This window comes from Agelaius tricolor, unplaced genomic scaffold (assembly GCF_023055355.1).
Source record: "Agelaius tricolor isolate 1412-34295 unplaced genomic scaffold, bAgeTri1.0.p SCAF_33, whole genome shotgun sequence".
Lineage (NCBI taxonomy): Eukaryota > Metazoa > Chordata > Aves > Passeriformes > Icteridae > Agelaius > Agelaius tricolor.
This window is the reverse complement of record NW_027269293.1, coordinates 1,420,663-1,441,962: the sequence shown is the minus strand read 5'-3', so window position 1 is coordinate 1,441,962 and position 21,300 is coordinate 1,420,663. Positions and strand designations below refer to the sequence as shown.

The following is a 21,300-nucleotide window of genomic DNA, read 5'->3' as shown; positions in this document are numbered from 1 at the left end:
GGACCCTGGCTGTGTGTGCACCTGAGCTGGGTCCAGGCACAGAACGTGTCCCCAGAGGGGATTTATTGTAAATGACAGCTGAAGTGCTCCTCTCTCTCTTCCCCTGCCTCTCTGCATCCCTCCTCCCCTGTTCTGTCTCACCCTCCTTTGCTCAGTGAGGCATTGAGGTGTTTCACCAGCTGGACTGGGGGGCTCTGAGAGCTGGGTCTGGGTCAGGCATGAACAAGGTGTGGGGCTGCTCCCTCCCATGGCATGAACAAGGTGTGGGGCTGTTCCTTTCCCATGGCATGAACAAGGTGTGGGGCTGTTCCTTTCCCATGGCATGAACAAGGTGTGGGGCTGTTCCTGCCCATGGCATGAACAAGGTGTGGGGCTGCTCCTGCCCATGGCATGAACAAGGTGTGGGGCTGCTCCTGCCCATGGCATGAACAAGGTGTGGGGCTGTACCTTCCCATGGCATGAACAAGGTGTGGGGCTGCTCCTCCCCATGGCATGAACAAGGTGTGGGGCTGTTCCTTTCCCATGGCATGAACAAGGTGTGGGGCTGTTTCTCCCCATAGCATGAACAAGGTGTGGGGCTGCTTCTCCCCATGGCATGAACAAGGTCTGGGGCTCCTTTCCCATGGCATGAACAAGGTGTGGGGCTCCTTCTCCCCATGGCATGAACAAGGTGTGGGGCTGCTCCTGCCCATGGCATGAACAAGGTGTGGGGCTCCTTTCCCATATAGCATGAACAAGGTCTGGGGCTCCTTTCCCATGGCATGAACAAGGTGTGGGGCTGTTCCTTCCCATGGCAGCTGCACCTCAGGAAAGCTCTGCCTGCAGAGCCAGCACGGCTCCAGCAGCAGCAGCTGCCCAGATGTGCCCTTGAAGCATCTCCAGCTTGTGCCTGCTTCTTTTGTTCCTGCAGTTGCCTTCAGGAGGAGATTTCACCACCAGACCCGTTCCTGGTTTATTCAGGGACAGCTCTGGGGGTGTTTGGGGATGGCTGGGGAGGGTGGCAGGGCACGTGTGTGCGCGTCCCGTGGGGATTGCAATGAGGCTGTAACTGCATTGTTACAGGGAACCCAGCTGGTGAGGGATGGAGCAGTTCCACTTCCCTGGGAGGAAGGAAATGTGAGCCCTTGAATGGGAGCAGCCTGTGATGTTCAGAGATGCTTCCCCTGCTCATCTGATCCTCAAATCTGATCACGCCTCCAGTCGCAGTTGTTTTAATTAAACTCAGAGGAATTCTGCACATTGTGCTGCAAGATGAACGTTTTTGTTTAATTAGAAGCACTCGGTAATGACGGTTGTAGAGGCCTCCCCCAGCACACACTCACACACACACACTCATGTGCACACACACCCCACCAGGGCTGCTCCCTCTGTGCCCGAGCTGGCTCCTGGCAGGAAGGGGCAGGGGCTGCAGGCAGGTGGAGCAGCATCACCAGGGAGCAGGAGGAAAGCAGGAGGAAGGCAGGAGGAAGGCAGGGATCAATAGTGATGTCATCTGCAGCCAATGCGGCTCTGGCTCCTCAGCCTCCCACGGCTGCTGGGGGAGAGCAGGGGAGGGAGGGCCATTAAAGCCTGCCTGAGAGCTGAGCACAGGCACAGCAATTCCCAGAGCCCCTGTGCTGGCCTGGCAGCGCTGCTGGGGCTGGGGGGCTGCAGGAACACTCGGTTTGGGGGGTCCTGCAGGGCCCCAGCGCAGCCCAGGGAGCTCAGAGGGCTGGGTCGGTCCCTGGTTAGAGATGTGTGCCAACAGCCCCAATTTATGATACAAAATTCTGGTTTAGAGGTGCTTCAGATGCACCAAAACAGCTTTAAACCGAAAGAGGGATGGCTTAGATTAGATACCAGGAAGGAATTCCTCCCTGGGAGGGTGGGCAGTGCTGGATCCCTGGCAGTGCTCAAGGCCAGGCTGGATATTGGGGCTGGGAACACCTGGGACAGTGGGAGATGTCCCTGCCATGGCAGGGGTGGCACTGGCCGGGTTCTGAGGTCCCTTCCAGCCTAAACCACTCTGGGATTCCATGAAAAGGCACCCACCACTGGCTTTCTCCCTTGTCCTGCTGTCTCTGGGCTGTGCCATTTGTATTTGGCTCCATTCCTCCTTATCCACCGTGTGCCAGCCCTAGGAAAGAAGCTCTGGGTGTGTTTGCAGTTGGCAGGATTGTCCCCAGCCAAGGCCAGCCCCATCTCAGTGCCACTGTGGGAGCTCCCATCGCTGTCACTGGGGGGCTGGTTGTGATGGATGTTCATTTTTTAAGAATCCCACCTTTTTTTCCTAATTCCCTGCATTATTTCCCTTCTGTTCCCTCGCCTGTTTTGGGCTGGATTCCATGCCCCAGACTCCCAGGGCTGTGCTTCCCTGACACGGCTCATTGGAGATGACAGAGGATCCCTCCCAAACCTCCTCCCAAGCTTCCCTCCCCTAAACATTTTCTGGGGGAAAAAATTGCACTTTGCTGAGATGAGACAGCTCTCCCCATCCCAGAGTGAGGGGCTGGGTCAGATATTGCTGGGGAAGCACTGGGGTTTCATAGGGGTTACCACAAATTAGTCAGCATTGTTGGGATTGCCCTCCTCACCCTCATTAGTGAAGGCAAGGGCAGCACTGAGAGGAGCAGGAAGCTCAGCTGAAGCTCAGTTGAGCCTCTCTGCTGGGTGCTGGTGCCACTGTTCTTGGAGGGCAGCAGCACTCAGAATTAATAAACCCAAAAATCACACCCTGGCTGACAGCACTTGGCATGCTGCTGTTGTGTGTGTGTCCCCTCTGGTCACTGCAGCTGAAGGAGGAGATTTTCCTCTCCTTTCTCTGCCAGTCCCACTGTTTTTGACAGCCTTTTCCACGTGGGCTCTTCCTTTATTTCTCTTGTGCAGCGTGTTCTGTGCTGGGAGGTTTGGAGGGCAAGGCTTCTGTTACCTGTGGCTGCTCAGAGAGTGAAGGTTCCCCTTACCTGTGGCTGCTCAGAGAATTGTGTGAAGATTCCTCTTACCTATGGCTGCTCAGAGTGTGCAGGTTCCTGTTACCTGTGGCTGCTCAGAGAGTGAAGGTTCCTGTTACCTGTGGCTGCTCAGATTGTGCAGGTTCCCCTTACCTGTGGCTGCTCAGAGAATTGTGTGAAGATTCCTCTTACCTATGGCTGCTCAGAGTGTGCAGGTTCCTGTTAGTTACCTATGGCTGCTCAGAGTGTGCAGGTTCCTGTTATCTGTGGCTGCTCAGAGTGTGCAGGTTCCTGTTACCTGTGGCTGCTCAGAGAGTGAAGGTTCCTGTTACCTGTGGCTGCTCAGATCTGTGGGCAGTGCAGGGATCAGAGCTCAGGGCGTTGTGGGCAGTGCAGGGATCAGAGCTCAGAGGGTTGTGGGCAGTGCAGGGATGCCCACACAGCCTCTGCTCTGCTCACCCAGTGCCAGCCCTGCCCTGGCAGAGCTTCCTGGCAGCACCTGCAGAAACTCTGACACGGTGACTCGAGCACAAATCCTGGGAGGAGCAGGAGAGGGAGCTGGGGGGCTCAGCCTGGAGGAAAGGGACCCCAGGAAGGACCTTCTCACTCCCTGCAGCTCCCTCACAAGAGGTGTGGGGTGCTCTGTGCTCCCAGGTAACGAGTGACAGCACAAGGGGAAATGGCCTCAAGTTGCTCCAAATTGTTCAGGCTGGGTATCAGGAAACATTTATTCACTGAGAAAGGGAATAAACATAGAACATAGATATGAATAAACATAGAACAGGCTGCCTGGTGGAGTCACCATCCCTGGATGTGTTCAAAAAATGAGTTGACGTGGCACTTGAGGACATGGTGGACCTGGGGATCTGGAGTCCTTTTCCAACCTTAATGGCTGTCTAATTCTATTCTGCCATTCCTCAAAGGGTTTTAAAAGGTTTCACTTAAATGTAGAATCCCGTGGGACACTGAAATAATCCCCCAAAATGCACAAGCTGGTGAATCTGACCGTGCCACGCCTTTTCCATCTTGGTGTTTGAACTTGCACAGGGCAGTGCTGCTTTCCTTGGGCTGTTCCACTGCACCCTGTTGAAGCCCTTCCCTTTGCTCTCCATCCCCAGAGGACCAGCTACCCCCTGGCTAATGTACAATCCTGTGGGACACTGAAATAATCCCCCCAAAAAATGCAGAACCTGGTGAATCTGACCGCGCCACGCCTTTTCCATCTTGGAGCACTCAGTGTTTCCAAGGCACTGCACGGGGCAGTGCTGCTTTCCTTGGGCTGTTCCACTGCACCCTGTTGAAGCCCTTCCCTTTGCTCTCCATCCCCAGAGGACCAGCTACCCCCTGGCTAATGTACAATCCTGTGGGACACTGAAATAATCCCCCCAAAAAATGCACAAGCTGGTGAATCTCACTGCGCCACGCGTTTTCCATTTGGAGCACTCAGTGTTCCCAAGGCACTGCACGGGGCAGTGCTGCTTTCCTTGGGCTGTTCCACTGCACCCTGTTGAAGCCCTTCCCTTTGTTCTCCATCCCCAGAGGACCAGCTGCCCCCTGGTTGATGTAGAATCCCGTGGGACACTGAAATAATCCCCCAAAATGCAGAACCTGGTGAATCTCACCGCGCCATGCGTTTTCCATTTGGAGCACTCAGTGTTCCCAAGGCACTGCACGGGGCAGTGCTGCTTTCCTTGGGCTGTTCCACTGCACCCTGCTGAATGCCTTTCCCTTTGTTCTCCATCCCCAGAGGACCAGCTGCCCCCTGGCTTCCCCAACATCGACATGGGGCCGCAGCTGAAGGTGGTGGAGCGCACGCGGACGGCCACGATGCTGTGTGCAGCCAGCGGCAACCCCGACCCCGAGATCACCTGGTTCAAGGATTTCCTGCCCGTGGACCCCAGCGCCAGCAATGGCAGGATAAAACAGCTGAGATCAGGTAAGGGCCCACCCTGCAGGAGGTGAGAGCTGATGCAGACCCGAGGGGAGTTGTGGTGGTGTTGGCTGGGGTGTTAGGATGAGGATCTGACTCCTCGTCAGATGTTTCAGAAGGCTTGATTTATTATTTTATGATATGTATTATATTAAAACTATGCTAAAAGAATAGAAGAAAGGATTTCATCAGAAGGCTGGCTAAGAATAGAAAAAAAAATTATAACAAAGGTTTGTGACTGACCAAGACAGTCCAGACAGCTGGGCTGTGATTGGCCATTAATTAGAAACAACCACATGAGACCAATCACAGATCCACCTGTTGCATTCCACAGCAGCAGATAACCATTGTTTGCATTTTGTTCCTGAGGCCTCTCAGCTTCTCAGGAGGAAAAAAATCCTAAGGAAAGGCTTTTTCATAAAATATCATGGCTACAGGGACTGCTCAGAGGGTCCTGAAGCAGAGGGGAGGGCTAAGAGATGCAGGCCCCGCTGCTGTGGATTGGGGAGTTTGAGGTTTTTGGTTTTTACACCAAGAAGGGTTGGAGTTTCCACTTTGAGCCCTCCTGGTCTTCTCTGCTGCCCAGCTGGCACGAAGGGGATGGCAGCAGGGAAGCCCACCCAGATGAGATCCCTGGGTCACAGTACTCAGGGGAAGCTGGGGCCTGCCTGGGGCTGGGGGTTTGCTCCTCAGAGCGAGAACTGGCAAAGGAGCACAGAGCCACCCTGGCACACACGGCCTTTAGGCCACACACAGCTGGTGCAGGGGCTCAGGCAGCCCCTGGCTGTCCCAACACCATGGTGTGAGCAGAGCCCCTCAGAGCTGGTGCTGAAGAGCAGCTCCTGCAGGATGTCCCCAGCATCACCTTGGGAATGTTCTGGAGTGACCCCTCGGTGCCTCTGCCCATGGAGTCCATCTCCACCAACAGATGTACCCCAGCTCCGTGGCTCTTGTCAGTTTTCCATCTTTCCCCATCTGCTTGTCCATCTGTCTCTCTTGTTTGTTTTCTGTTTGCTGTTTTGTGTGTGTGGCAACGTGACATCTCTTAATATTCACGTTTCAGGAGCTGTTTCTGTACTTGTTAAATCTGCCAGTTCTCTGTGTGAGAGTGTGTGCAAGGAGGGCATAGGTGGACTTATTTTTGAGTACTACTGATAAAACACTTCCATTGATAGCTGCAAAAATGAAACAAGTTTTGCAAGTTCTACCTTTTGACAAAAACTAACCCAAGAAATGATCCTTTCCACAAACTGCTGGGGCCGACTGCTTTGACCCAGCCTAGAGGAAAAGTGTCCATGGTTCATTTTTAAGGATTCTTTGGCAAAAGAAAGGCATTGTTGTAGGCAGAGGGAAGGCTTTGGCGAGGCAGCTGGAGTTGATTTGTTCATGTTAGACCTTTCACAAGTTCTTCAGTAAAATGTTAACCACCTGCTCCTGCCCAGATCTCTGCTGGCCCTGGAGAAATCAGTTCTGATTCCTGCTGGATCTGCACAGCAAGGCATGGAAACACCTGGCTTTTCTCTTGCCCCGTTTGGCAGAGATTCTACACAAAGTTCTATGAGCCACTGGTGGAAAAGCTTCAGCATAGCTCCAGTTTAATGTAGCTTTTACACACCTGCATAAATGCCTCCTTGTTCAGTGAAGCAAAGGCACAAGCAGATCCTTAAACTGCTTTGTTGAATTAGAATGGCTTGTTGAGTCCCACGAACACAGATGAGATTGACCTCCCTGTTTTATCATAACAGCTGAGGCAAATGCAAATAAAAAAAATCACTCAGCATAAATAATGAGAGGTAAACTAGAATTATATTATGCTCTGTGACCATGATCTGAAGTGTGAGTAATGCACAGGCAGATTATTTTTAATACATTCATCATCTTGCTAGAATGCCTTTACTCTTCAGCTGGGTTTGATCTGGTGTTTTCCTTGAAGCCACCTGAGTGCTGCCTTTTTATTCCAGTGAATTTATTAACCTCAGAGTGAACCCTTGACCCTTCTGATAAATAGAAGGTACCTGCTGAGATTTAATCTCATTTACAGCTGCTTTAAATTAGTAAACTGGTGAAGCCCTGAAGCATCCCTGTAGTCTCCAGGGCACAAACCTGGTGCCTGTATGTCAGGGAGTGCAGATCCTTGGGCAGCCAGGGCTTCCCAGCTCTCCAATTCCATCTGCTTCCATGGCCTTCCAAGCCTTGTGCAAAGAGAGGCCTGCAGAAGTGCAGAATATCAGCATTAGGGTCTTTAATGTGCACAGTGTCAGCACTTGTGTCTGTGCAAGGGAGTCAGGGCAGATTTGAGGGTGGGATTTGAGTGAGGCGAGCTCTGCTTGAGCTGCTAAAGTCAGGCCTTAATTTAATACCTTCATCTTTCCAGAAAGCAAACTCTGCCTCCAGAGGGGTGGCACCAGCACACATCAGGGCACTGGGGGTGCTGCTGATGGCACCAGGGTCTGTCCCCCACCAGAGGGACTCCAGCCAAGGTCCTTGGGGTGCCTGACAGAGCTCTGGGAGCAGGGAGGAGCAGCTCTGCAGCTAAATCACAACTGCTAACACACCTCTGCTAGCAGGCTTAGGAGGATTTTAGGGAGAAGTTCTCCCTAGGAGGGTGGGCAGAAGTGCCCAGAGCTGCTGTGGATCTCTGGAACTGTGGATCTCTGGAATGTCCAAGGGCAGGTTGGACATTGGGGCTGGGAGCAGCCTGGGACACGGGAAGGTGTCCCTGCCATGGCAGGGGTGGAATTGGATGGGTTTAAGGTTCCTTCCAACCCAAACCAGGCTGGGACATTGGGGCTGGGAGCAGCCTGGGACACGGGAAGGTGTCCCTGCCATGGCAGGGGTGGCACTGGGTGGGCTTTAATCCAATCCAACCCAAAGCAGGCTGGGATTTAGTGACTGCTCCCTCTGAGGACTGAGCTGTGTGTGGCTGGGACAGGACAGACAGACACCCAGGTTCCCCCTGGCCATGAAGCCAGCAGGATAACAGCCACGCTGCTGGAGGACAGGGGCTGTGAAGAGCTGAATTTTTATCAATTATGAGTTAGTGGCAAATACACAAATGAGCTCATTAAAAGGAACGAGTGGAAATGTCAGACGAGGAGATTGTGGGGTGGGGTTTGGTTCTCATTTGTGTTAAATCTGGATGTTTGGCTGGCAGCACAAACAGACCTCTGAGACCTTGGTGATTACAGTGCCACCATCCCAGGAAGCCGTGTGGAATGTGGGTCTTCACTCTGACCAGGGCAGGGCTGACACAGCATTAACCACAGGGGCTTTCCTCCAGTGGATGTTTCTGCTTTTCCTTTCCATCTCCAGATAAAGTTGCCAAGCAGTTGGAAATCTTTCCATGCTTGGGGGCTTGGGCTGAGTTGTCAGTCAGAGGAGGATGGGAAGGAGCTCTGGCTGGGCTTCTGCTTCTCTTAGACATCATGGACATCTCAGCCTTGGAGATCCAGCTTGGACAAGAGTTCGAGTGGCCTTGGAAAATGGATATTTCTGCTTATCTTGGGACATTTAAAGCAGAAGGCAAAGGCAATGTCCTCTGCTCAGCTGCCATCTAGGGGGGACACGGGAGGCAGCCTTCAGCACCTTCCTCAGCACTCAAACACTAAAACCTTTTGTGTCTTGTGTGTGTCTTCTGTTTGCTAAATAACTTGCTATAACAAGCTTTTCTTTTCTTTTTTTTTTCACTTTTTATTTAACATTCAGAGACTTTTGGTAAGTTTGTTCAATTAAAAAAAAAATTTTTAAATCAAACCAAAAAACCCCAAACCTGCTAATGTGCAGATTTGTAACCCTTGCCCTTTAAACTAATTCCTTTGTAACAGCTTCTTGAGAGGCATGCTCTGCATTTCTTCTACTAACTCTTTCAGTAGGGATGTTCTGCCCTCTAAATTAATTTCTGCAGGGGTATTGCAGGCTACAAAAAAAAAAATAGTAATAATAATTCTAATTAATTTATCTGTATAAAGAGATAACAGCTAAATATGAACCTCCTAACATTGGATAGATTTTTTTTTTTTTTTGGTATCTTAGCAACAGTTGTCCTGGAATTCCCCAATTACACAATAGCTTGTACCCTGGAACTGTGATAATTGTGTTCACACCTGCAGGAGGTCCTGGAGTTTCACATCTAACGGGGTTATTGGCATTTGGAGGAGGGAGAAGAGGGGGTGCAGTGTGACAGCGTTTGCAGGGGTCTGAGGATGAGGGGAGAGACGAGGATCTGACTCCATGTTTCAGAAGGCTTGATTTATTATTTTATGAGATATATTATATTAAAACTATACTGAAAGAATAGAAGAAAAGATTTAATCAGAAGGCTGGCTAAGAATAGAATAAGAAGGAATGATAACAAAGGTTTGTGGCTCAGGCTCTCTGTCTGAGCCAACTGGGCTGTGATTGGCCATTAATTAGAAACAACCAACATGGGCCAATCAAAGATTTACTTGTTCCATTCCACAGCAGCAGATAATCACTGTTTACATTTTGTTCAGCTTCTCAGGAGGAAAAACCCTAAGGCAAGGATTTTCCATAAGAGATGCCTGCGACAGTGCAGCATTTCCAAAGTGAAGCTGTAAATCACAGGCCAGAGGGGAAGGGCTGGGGAAGGGAAGAGCCCCCTTTGGAGCCCCAGAGGGCAGGACCTGCCCCAGAGCTCATGTCCCTGTCCCTCCAAGTCCCCTTTGCCCCCAGGGCCCTGCAGCTGCCAGCCAGCATCACCCTGCAGAGCTGCAGGGACCCTGCTCGTCACAGGGTTATTGGCATCGTGAGGAGGGAGAACAGGGGGTGCAGCATTTCCAACGTGAAGCTGCAAACCACAGGCCAGAGGGGAAGGGGAGAGCCCCCTCTGCAGCCCCAGAGGGCAGGACCTGCCCCAGAGCTCCTGTCCCTGCCAGGTCCCCTTTGTCCCAGGGATGTGGGGCCGCAGTTCTCAGCCAGCATCACCCTGCAGAGCTGCAGGGACCCTGCCTGTGTGGAGCAGAGCTGCTGCAGCCCTGGGCAGAGCAGCCCAGCACACACATGTTCCCACACGTGGCTGACAGAAGGTGGGGATGTGTTTTCTGCCATTGCCATGGCAATGGTGCCTGTCCTCCTCCCCAGGCTCAGGGAAGCCGTGGGCAGCTCAGCCTGTGGGAGAGCAGGGGAGGGGTGGTGGGAGAGCAGACCCCAGCCTCAGTGACAGAGGGGGGCACCTGCACAGGGAGCTCTGCCTGGCACCATTTTGGGCCTTTAGAATCCAGAGGCAAGGCCTTTCTGCTGCCTTTTGCCTCTGCTGCTAAACCCTGCGCTGGCCATCTGGGCTCATGCAGCCTCAACATTTGCCCTAAATAGGCAGATCTGGAGGTCCAGGGAGGCTGTGCAAGGCAGTGTGAAAAGTCTGCAGGGAGCATCTCAAAACCAGCTTTTCACTCCAAAAGTCAGCATCCAGTGGGAGCTCTTCCCTCTGTAGTTGTCCTGCAAAGGTGCCCTCACTGTGCCCCAGGCCCTGGCAGCCTCGTGCAGCTGCTCCTGCCCTGTACAGCACACCAGGGATGGACAGAGTCCCTCAGAATGGTTAATCCAGTGCACATCCTCTTCCAGCACCCTCCTGCTGCCCCTGTGTTGAACGTGGAGCTGGTTAGATGTGAAACTCCAGCAGTGAAAATCTCCCATCTGTGTCTGTGCCCCACCCAAAGTGCTGCTTGAGCTGATTGCACTCCAGTTCTGGCGTGGGGCTCATCCCAAAGCTGTCCTGCCCCTCCCCGTGTGCCAGGTGAGAGCTGGGTGGCACTGCCTGCTCCCCCAGAGCCCTGTCCCCAGGCCAGGCTGTCCCCAGGGCTCTGGCAGCCCCTTCCCAGGGGCGCAGGCAGTGCCAGCCTGCGGTGACACAAGGGGCGATGCTGATCTTGTGCCTGGGCTTGCACAGCTCTAACTTCCAGCACCTTTCTGCTGTCAATTAGAGTGAATTTTTGCAGGAAACTGCCAGGCTTAGCCAAGGCCAGAGAAGCTTTTGAGCCATGGGTGATGTTGGGATCTCTTCCCCTTCTCTACCCTCTCCCCATTAGCCTTGTTCCATATTGGTGCCACAGATGGCAGATTTTCACTCCAATTTTGAGACAGAAGGATGTATCAGAGGCTGTTTTTGTTTCCACTGAATTGATCTATAACCTTTTGCTGCTTTCTCTCTCTCTCTCTCTCTTGCTTTTTAAACCTTCCTGCCACCTCCTGGGTGAGGGTCTGCCCAAGGCCATGCTCCCCCACCTCTTCCAAGCGCTGTCTCTCCAACCTTTGTCCTGAGAGCTAACAACCTGCTTCATTAACCTTAGCTAGTTCCTAACCCTAACTAGATGCTAACTTTTCTCTAGCTAATAACCTAACCTCATAACTAGAAGCTGAGTCTAACTAGAGTCTAATCCCTAACACTATAATGCCTCTGTTCCCTTAGCTCCTTTGAAAAATGAAGGTGAACTCTACTTAGTATCTGTATATTTTTACCTTCTATCCTGAGAATGGAGGATTGAACCGCAGCAGAAGGATGAGCAGGGCTGAAGGATAAGGAGGGAAGGGGTTTTTGGTGATTAAGGCAGAAGATTGGCACGGGGGAGGCTTTGACTCCTGTTCTTGCCTCTGCCAGTCTTCCCTCCGTGACCTTGGGCAAGTTGCTTCACCTCTACCTCAGTTTTCCCCGTGTGTAAATCAGGATCACAGCTCTGCTGTTCCTCCCCAGGGGAGAGGAGAGGCTGAGAGGCTGGTGTTTGTCATTTAAGGTGCTCCACAGCCCTGGCTGGGAGTGCTGCAGGGTGGCAGCAGTGTCACCGCTGCAGAGGAGCTCGTGCATCCCTCCCTGGCGAGAGGCAGAACTTGGCCCTGCGGGATCTGCCCTGTTCTCAGGATTGGGGTAAAAACCCACCAGCTAAACCCCCTTCTCTGATAAGTTCTGAATGCCACTGTGAGCAAAAGGACCTGCCGTGTTTTCAAAGGAAGATGGTTGGGTTGCCAGCCCAGGGGGTCAGGTGGGGGACAGGGGTTTTGTTTTACCCTCACTGTCACTCCCTCCCACCTGGGAGCCCTGCCCGGGGCTGGGCACTGACAGACAAACAGGAGGGGTTGGAATAAAAGAACCCAGGGGAGAGGCAGCCAGCAGGCCCGAGCAGCAGGGCTCTTCTCTCCACACTGCCCCTCCTCGCTCAGGGTGGCATCAGGGTGGCTCCAGAGCCACTGCAGGAGGTTCCAGGTAGTTCCTGTCACCTCTTCAGGGCCCCGAGGGATGGCCAGAGGTCCTGAGCAGCACATGCACTGAGCTCACACATCTGGGCCGAGAGCTAAAGTTTGGAGCTAGCCAAGGTGGGACCAAACCTGCAGCTTAATGTGGTGCAAGGTGCCCACGTGTCCCTCTCCCTGCCTGGGCTACCACAGCCCTGTGTCCCCAGGGGTGGGGAAGGTAAATGTGGTCAGTGAGTAGCAGGCAGTGATGTTAGCTGAGAGCCTGAGGGGTTTCTTTACATTCCTGCACCAAAATGGAGCCAGTCTGAAGCCTTTTGAAGCCAAGAGCCACGGGAGGCTCTGCAAACAGCCAGCTGGATTGGGCTGCTGGAAGGGACACCCCACTAAAGTATCCCAAGCCCTCTTCAGTGTCCTGTAATTTGAGATGAGACAGACCAAGAAGTTTCCTACTGGGAACTGTCTTCCTTGCCTCAGGTCCTTTTCCCACGGGCAGTGCAGGTGTTTGGGGTTTTGCAGTCATTTCACTCATTTTCTTTGTTTTCTTTGCAGAAGGTACACCGATCCGAGGTAAGACACCCCCAGCTCACTCACTCACCCACTCTCCAAACACTTCTCTCCACACAGATCCCGTTTCATTGCCCTCTGCTCAATACAGATCCGTGTTGTTGTTACGTTTCCTTGTCCTGCTTCACCTCTGGATATTTCTTTTTTTTACCTGTCTTTATTTTATCTATGGTTATAATGTCCTTTTTTGTTTGCTGGGTGCACAGTAATACTGATACCATTATTCTAATAACGTCTCCGGCTGCGCTGCCTCAGATTTATGGCAGAGTTTTAAGAGCTAATCTCTCCAGGACTATGAAGGACTGAAGTTTATCTCGAGCATTAAATGCTCTCAAAGCTTGGTAAATACTTAGGACTTTCTCTTGATTGGTGCAAAGTGCTGCCAAGCTGCTGATGGCCATGGGAGTTTTCCAGTCCTTTTTCTCAGGCAGATCTTCAGCACTTACCATCTCAGCCTACTCATTTGTTTGGCTCCAGAGCCTCTTTCCACTTCCTCCCCACTCTCTTACCCTTAGGTTTCTCTGGGACAGATCCACGGTAAGTAGCTTCTGCACTGTCTCTTTAATGGAGTCAATAATTGACCTCAAGCTGAAAGGCAGGAGGAGTTGGGTAGGAAGACCCTGCTTTGGTTTTTATCTCCACTGGCACATTTAGAATTCCATAATTCTCTACTGGTAAAAGCACCAGGAGGTGCTGTAGGTGAGATTTACGTTTTCACACATCGTGGCCGTTGGCTCCTGACAGGTGCTGAGCACTCCTCACCCCCTCTGCAGCCTCATTTCTGCCATTGCCTTGACCAGCAGGGGTGAGGAGTGGGCAGGGAGGGAGGGCTGAGTCCCTGTTCCCCAGGGAAAGCTGCCCACTGCAGTCCTTGGTTCCCTTCCTGCTCCAGAGTGAGGCCTCATCTCCCCTGGGTACTCTCAGACCAGCGATGCTCATGAGCAGCACAGAAAATGGATCTGGAACCAATGGGAACAACCCACAGATTTGTCCAAATTAACAGAAATTTCTGGGAAAACTCACCAGCGGCTTTCCACCCAAGTGGAGCTCTCCAACAGCAGAGCTGGAGCTGTAATTCCATATGAAAAATGCTCAGCTGGGTGCTCAGTGGGAAGCTCCAGCCAGTTTGGGTTTTAACTCCTGTTGTGCTGAAATCCCCGCAGATTCTTGTGGAATGGATTTTGTTTGGTTTACTGGTCCGGGTGGGGTTTTTGGGGGTTTCATTCCCTCTGTTCTGCCTTCGGGAGAGCACAGGGGATGCTGTGGGGAATTGCACTCACACCCCAGCCCTGTCCCAAATCCTCTGCCAGCCCCACGTTCCCCCACCAGCATCGTTCCACCCACGCACACGCAGAGGAACGTGAGCTCTGTGTCCTCCTCTGTGAACACACTGCTTTTTCCTTCCTGAAAAGGCTCTATCTGCAATCAACAATGATCTCATTTGCGCTCCTCTCACTTAAGATTTTATCAATACTATTACACTGAGCTGGAATTGTTTGGTTTTCATATTTAGGTGGGGTTTTTTTTCCAGAGATGGGAGTTAAGAGTCTTACCACATGTGAGCTCTGTCCATATCTGTAGTATAATCATGTACTCCTAATACATAAAACATTTGAGAGCCTGTTGAATTATTTATGTAGTATGTATTTTAACTGGAGTTTTGCAGGGATGAAGCCTTCTGAGGTAAATGAGGCAATTTTCTTCCATGTAGTTCCATGCTGCATCTCTCTGCATATTTGCTGACAGGAATCTTTAGTTTGGGCTCTGGGTATATTCTTGTAGCCTGCAATAATATACAAGTTTAAGAAAAGCCTTAATCCTTTTGGCCCAGATGATGTAAACCATGCAGGCAATTTTGAAGTTCCAATGCAGTATTTACAGGGTTTTCCCTGGGGAATATTTACTATCAGTAAGGTGCTTTTCACAGGGGCTCTTATCTCCCGTAGGCTTCCTGAGGAGCAGGCACTGGGCACGAAACAAAGGCAGCAACGATAGAAATTCCCCAGGCAGTGGGTGACAAAGCCTTTCACTTTTATGGTCACTGCTTCAAATTGAGCAGGGGAAAGTCAACTGCCTGCTGATGGATTTCTGGGGATCACAGTAATATGGATTATTGAGGCTGATTTCGGGAGTTCTGGTGCAGAACGCCTGCATTGCAGAAGCCACAAAAACTTGGTGCCTTTGCTGATGAGTTCAGGACAAAGAGGGGGAATTGCATTTTCCCAGCGCGTCGGGTCCGCGGGGGCTCCGTGCTCCTGCCCCGGTGTGCGTGAGCCCGGGGGGAGCCAAGAGCCCGAGCAGAGGCTGATGCTGTGTCTGTGCTGCCGTGTCTTGTCCCCTCACAGGTGGGCTGCAGATCGAGAGCAGCGAGGAGACGGACCAGGGCAAGTACGAGTGCGTGGCCAGCAACAGCGCCGGGGTGCGCTACTCGTCCCCCGCTAACCTTTACGTGAGAGGTAGGGAGCACAGCGGCTCACCGGCACTCAGCCTCCTCCTCCTCCTCTTCCTCCCGGCCCATCCCACCCCTGCCCAGCTCGGGGGGTCCCCGCTGCCCCCCGCATCCCTGCAGGGCAGGGCTCACCCACGGCCGAGTCAAAGAGCGCGCCCCAAAATGTGCCAGGTCAGCCCGCAGAGCATCCCTCCGGCCCCGGAGGGAATTGCCCTTCCTCCCAAAGGATCCCTGCTCTCAGTCCTGCTGCTGTGGCTGTGAGAGGAGGGCAGGGCCCCTCTGTGTCCCTGGATGCCCCCAGACTGCAGCAGGAGGGTGCATTGGCACCGCCGCCCTCAGTCCCAGCTGCTTTTCCCTCTGCCAGCAGTAATTTGTCCCTGGTTCCTTGGGCACAGAGCTGGGAACACCAGCAGCCATCCCTGAGCCCCTTTCACCCTGCAGCAGGGGAACAGATGACAGGGGATTGGCTTCTGCTCCATGTCCCTTCGATGTTCTCCCACCCCCTGGGCCAACAGCCTCTCCACTTTCTCTTATTTTAATCTCTCTGACCTGTAATATTTTGTGCGTAGCTTCGGTTTAACATCTTTCCACAGCAAAAGCCCTTTTGGTAATGAGAGAGCAGGGCTGGTCCTTCTCGATTAAAATTAAAAAAAAAGAAAAAAGAAAAAGAAAAATGCCGTTGGGAGGAAAAAAGAAAAGTTACATCCCAGCAAACTGTTCCCATTTCCATCCCATCGACAGAGGAGGCGCCTCCCCACCTACACTCACGTTAATCTGCAGTCCAATGCAGAGCCATGCTCCTGTGTGCACTCCTTTCTCTCTCTCTTTCTCTCTCTCTCGTGTCTCACGCTCACTAAATCACATGCACATGGAGAGAAGGCTTTTAATAATTTAATGTTTCCAAGCTAAATTTTTAAATAGCCTTTTGTGGCCAGCTGGAAAATTGCGTTTGAAATTTGCCCTGTCGCCTGGGCCCCCAAACTCCGCTTTTGGGAGTGTCAATCTGGATCCAATACTAATTCAGGGCTGAATCCATTGCAGACAGCTTAGCTGGAATGGTTTGGGTTCTTTTAAAAAAAAAAAAAAAAAGAAAAAAAACCTAAAAAGAAAAGAAACAGGAAAAATGTGGGGATTTTTCATTATTGTTTTGTTTCTAAATTTCCTCTACTTTTCTGGCCACTCGGAAACTACCCAGGAGACAAAGGTTGTAACACGGTGTTGTCTCCACACCTGGATGAGAGGGCTCCAGGTGATAGCCCTGTTCCTACCCCAGTTAGGCCGTGTGTACCTGGGCCTGCCTGCAAACCAGCACTAACCTGCCGAGAGAGTGCAGAACACAGCGTGTGCCAGCTCGGCCTGTGGTTTGGGTGTTTTTCATGCTGTTTAATTCCTTGTTTCTTGTGTGTTAATATCGTGGAAAGGTAACAAGTTTCTGAAATGGATTTGCTTTGGTGGGAGGGAGAGTTCATGCACATTTTTCTTCCCTTTTTTTTTTTTTTTTTTTCTTTTTTTTGTTTTAAAAGAGTCTCGAGCACTCTTGTGTTTCCAATTGACTTGTTTCTCCCATAACATGCTTGTCTCTATAGACCACCTGGGATAGGAGTTGTAAGTTTGAACATTGCAAGGAAATGGTTTGGTTTGGTTTTTTTGCTTTTCTTTTTCCTTCTTCTAATTATTTCTGTTTTCCTTATTCAGTCCCATGGTGGAGGCAGAGCGAGCAGGGCTGGGTGTGGGGCCGGGGGGCTGCTCTGCCCGGGGGCTCCGCTCCCCTTCTCCGAGGAGCAGAGGGGCTGCAGGGAGGGCGAATCCTGCCTGGGCTCAGCACCCCTGTGGGGCTGACTCTGAGCTAGGATTGCTCCCAGCCTGGCCTCCCTGCGGAGCTTGGTTGGGCTTAAAGGGATGGGAGGGGGAGCCTTAGGAAGGCAGGAAAGAGGGTCGTTACTATCTTCATTTTTTTTTTTTTTTCCTTTCTTTTTATTTTGGTTAAGAGAAAAAAAAAAAATCAATCAATTTGCAGCTGACAGCCTTGAGAAGGCCTTTTTTTACTCTCTCTGTGTTTCCCCTATTTTTCTCTTCTCCTCATGTCATTGTGTTCCGCATCAAACCCCCTTAACATCCCTCAGAGCTACGAGAAGGTTGGTGTGGTTTTTTTCTTTTTTACTTTCTTTACCCACATTTTTACATTCGTAAGAGAAAAAAAAAAAAAAAAAAGAAAAAAAGAAATTAAAAAAAAAAAATGAAAAGAGAAAAAGCAAGAAATCTTTAAGATGAGCGAGACCCGCGCATTCCCGGGTCTCACGGAGATGAGTTGAGTTGCATTGTGGGCCTCTCTATGCATCCTTTGGTAATGTTGCTGAGTTCTTGCACTTTTTTGTCGTCATGGTTACCTTGCCGTTTGGACATTGGGCCTGATGCATGATAGGAGAATGTAACAATCTTCTTTGCATGCCACTTTTTAAATTAATTATGAATTATTTTTTCGATATATAAATATGTATCGTTTCTTTCCGTTACACAATTCTGGTTTCTTTGAAGTGGATTTACTCTTACTTTCCAAATTTTTGGTTCTGTTGGGTTTTTTGCTTTCTCTTGATTTCCTGTTTCTGTTTTGATTGGTTATGCTGTGCTGTAGTTTATTCCAAACGCATTGTGAGAAGCCAGTGTTCCTGCCCACCCGGTGGTAACTGAACTCCTCAATCCCTGCAGGAGGAAAGGAGTCACACAGCTCTAACGCCTGTCCATGGAAGCCCTGCTATTTGGGACAAGCCTTTGTTTTGGGGGAGGGAGGGATCTGGGAAGTGGAAAAGATGGTGAGAACCCAGGGGGTCATTCCAAGAGTTAGAACAGACCCTGGGTCATGTTATTGCTTATTTATTTCTTGAGGTGTGGCTCTTGTTCCACCTCCTGCACACAAAGAAAAGCCCTGACCCCGCTCCAGGGGCGTCCCCAGCCGTGGGGGCTCGCTCACTGCTCACTGCCCAGCTCCCTCCAGTAACACCAGGAGCAGTCAGCCCAGCAGGGCACTGACAGAGAGCTTCCTGCTGATCCCAAATCCCACTCTGTTCTCTCCTGGAGCACCCACGAGTGCCAGGCAGAGCCCCAGCCCCAGGCAGAGCCTGGCAGAATCCCGTGGAGGAGGTGGCACCTCGTCCTGGGAGGGCTGGGAGGGAAGGGCAGCTGCCTCCTGGCTCTGCCTCTCCCCATTGTCCTGCTCCCTTCTGGGATTTACCCACTGCTGCCTGGTGCAGGCACCTCAAAACCCAGCCAGGCACAGCCAAGGCAGAGCCTCCTTCCTAAAGGAGCGTGGGAGGAGAAGTGCAGCTGTGCAGGCACTGCAACAGTGCTGGGGCACATCTGGCAGCTGCAGCTATTGCAAACAGCAAGCAGCAATCTGGCCAGTGACATTGGAGCTGAAAATGCCTCTTTTCCCTCTTCTCATCTCCCTGTTTATCCCCAAGAAGCTCCTGTTGCCTCCCATGTGTGCATCCCCAGCGGGTGAGGCACATGGAGAGTGGACAGGGGGTTTGCAGTGTGTCAGTGGTACCAGTGGTGCTTGGTGCTTCCCCTGTGCAGAATGCCAGCCCTTTCCCTGGCTATGCCTTTCCCTCCCCTGCCAGTCCCCACCTCTCAATCAGCTGCCAAAGGAGTGGCTTTCCTAGGGCACAGGTATTAAAGCTGTGTGATTTTTTTGAGAAATCCAGTGCAGTATTGACACAGTATCTGTCTCTCTCTTTCTCTCTCTCTCTCTTTCTCTCTGTCTGTCCTTCTCTTTTTTCTTAAAATGCTGAGATTTCAGTGCTCGGACCCTCAGTGCTGGTATTCTCCCCTCCCCTTCTGAGTCTCCTCCCTCCCCATAGGTACCAGGGTACCCCTCCCAAATGCTGCTCTCTTGAGAATTCTCTGGGAAGAGACCAGCTGTGGCTCTTCTGACTTGGATGCCAACAATAGCCAAAAAACATCCCTCAGTCCCAAGGCTCTTTTTAAAGGAAAAAAGAAAAAAAAATGCTTGTTCTATTTAAAAAAAAGAAAAAGGAATAGCATTTGAAATAAGGTTTTCCCATCCCACCTCCCTCCTGCCTAGGACTAAAAGGTGATAATCACTCCTAATTACAGGATTTTCCTTCATGACTAGGAGTTTGAGTTTCAGGATTTAGGTGCAATTAAAAAGGGATTTATACACCATTATTTTTTATTTGTTTATTTTCTCTTTTATAAAGTATTTCTAACATGGCCAAACTGCACTGCTGCTGCTAAGAATCTCTTGTGATCTGAGAAGGCTTGAAGATTAAATTCTTCCTTAAGAGCCAATAAAAATAAAAGTAATGATAATGATATCAACAACAATAAACTAAAGCTAAATGGGATGCAATCATGATAGGCTGGAATGACACTGGGTGAGGAAATAGAGACTTGATACCTGGCTAGAAGAGGTTGTGTGGTTTGCTAAAGTTATGGTCTCTGAGCAGCCTGCTCTAGTGGAGGGTGTCCTGGGAGAACAGGGTGAGCTTTAGGGTCCTTCCAACCCAAACCATGGGCATGGTCTTGAAATTATTGGTGCAGGGTTTGCCTCGTGTGTTGTTGCAGCTCAGATCTGCCATGGTCCAAAATAACAGGGGATGCCCGAGGTCAGAGGCAGAAGATTCTCTCTGGAGACCACAAAAGCAGGCCAGAAGCAGGTGAGGTGATCCCTGCTACCAGCCCAGGTGTGTGGCAGTTTAGGCTGAGCCACCTGCCCAGGGTTCACCTGTGGCTGGTGACAAGATGGGTGCAGTTCTAGGGGCAGGCCAGCACCTCGGTGGGAGTCCTGGTTTTTATGGGCTCACCTGGCTTTCAAAAGTCTCCTTGGATGCTTCTCTGTATCCCCAGGGACACAAGTGCCATCACACTTGTGGCCCATAGTGATTGCAGGAAAGGATGGATTCAAAACCCTGCAAATGAAGAGCTGCCTGCCCATGGTGGTGTTTGAGAGGCTGCCCCTGCATCCCTGGCAGTGCCCAAGGCCAGGCTGGACAGGGCTGGGAGCAGCCTGGGGCAGTGGGAGGTGTCCCTGCCATGGCAGGGGTGGCACTGGGTGGGCTTTGAGGTCCCCTCCAGCCCAAAGCACTCTGTGGTGTTTCTGTCTGTATTTAGGGACCACGTGGGGGGCTCAGCCATTACCCCAGAGAGGGCAAATGTCCCCTCAGCCAGGACCTGTGGCCAGAGCTGCTTTGCCCCCTGGAAATGGAGCACTTTGCAGTTCTCCTCTTAATTTGGGAAGCTGCAGGCGGCCACCTCACTTGTTCTGGTTTGATCCCAAAATCCAGCTGCTGGCTGGGATGGAGCCCTGCGTGTGAGGACCTCACGTCCCTGTGCTCCTCCATGTCCCAGAGGAAGGAGGGATGAGCTGTGGGGGCCGAGTTTCAGATGCCCTGAGTGTGCAGAGCTGCTGCTGCTGCTGGTACAGGCTGCCTTGTCGTGGTTGAATTTAGCAGAATGAAGAATTCTCCCCCTTTTCACGCAGTGGGGCCCTGTCAGGAGGTACAAAAGGCAGCAGTTGGGATAATCCTTCCTGCTCTCTGCTCCAGCTTCTTGTGGCTCTGCTCTTTTCCAGCCCTGGGAGCTGTGGATGGCTCAGCAGGCATTTAAAGCAGCCCAGTGCCTGCTCAGGCCCTGCCTTTGCTGCTTGTCACCATCAGCATGAGCTTTGTCACCCCTGAGCCAGGTTCTGCAGCCCAGGCCCTGCTGAGGACATTCCCGAGGCTTTTTGGAAAACCTCAGCTCATTGAGAGACCAAAGATGAAACCAAGCCAGGACAAAACATGTAAGAGCTGAACTAGTGGAAATCAATTAAAATAAAACCCACAGAAAGGGCAGGGATAGTGTGCCGAGCACCTCAGGAAATAAAGCTTCAAAATAGATTAAAATGTGACTAATTTAAGCAATAATTTAGCCTGTAGCCTGGGTTAAGTTTGGCACATGAGTAATTTGGCCATCAGACCAGAGCTGCTGGTTTGGTCCCAGGTGGAACCATTGGTGAGCTTTTCCCTTTCAGTCCCATTTAGAGGTTGAAGGAAATAATTCCACATGCACTAGAGATTTAACAAATAGCCACAAGGTCAAAGCAGTCATTGGTATTTTAAACTGTAGGAATTTTAATACCTTTTTAGAGTAGATTGATAAATTCTTAAATGGAGAAGGAGGGAGGCAGAACCACCACTGGGTTGTACAGCTGCCTCTGCAGTGCC

General features: G+C 51.3%; 1 protein-coding gene across 1 annotated transcript in view; it reads left to right on the top strand.

The window, feature by feature from the left end:
- The window catches only part of PTPRS (protein tyrosine phosphatase receptor type S), a 165,159-nt gene that overhangs the window by 89,390 nt on the left and 54,469 nt on the right, over positions 1–21,300 (top strand). The window contains exons 5-7 of the mRNA XM_071451787.1: positions 4,678–4,866; positions 14,973–15,083; positions 17,200–17,211. Coding sequence (XP_071307888.1) covers positions 4,678–4,866; positions 14,973–15,083; positions 17,200–17,211 — 312 coding nt within the window. The remainder of the gene's footprint in view (positions 1–4,677; positions 4,867–14,972; positions 15,084–17,199; positions 17,212–21,300) is intronic.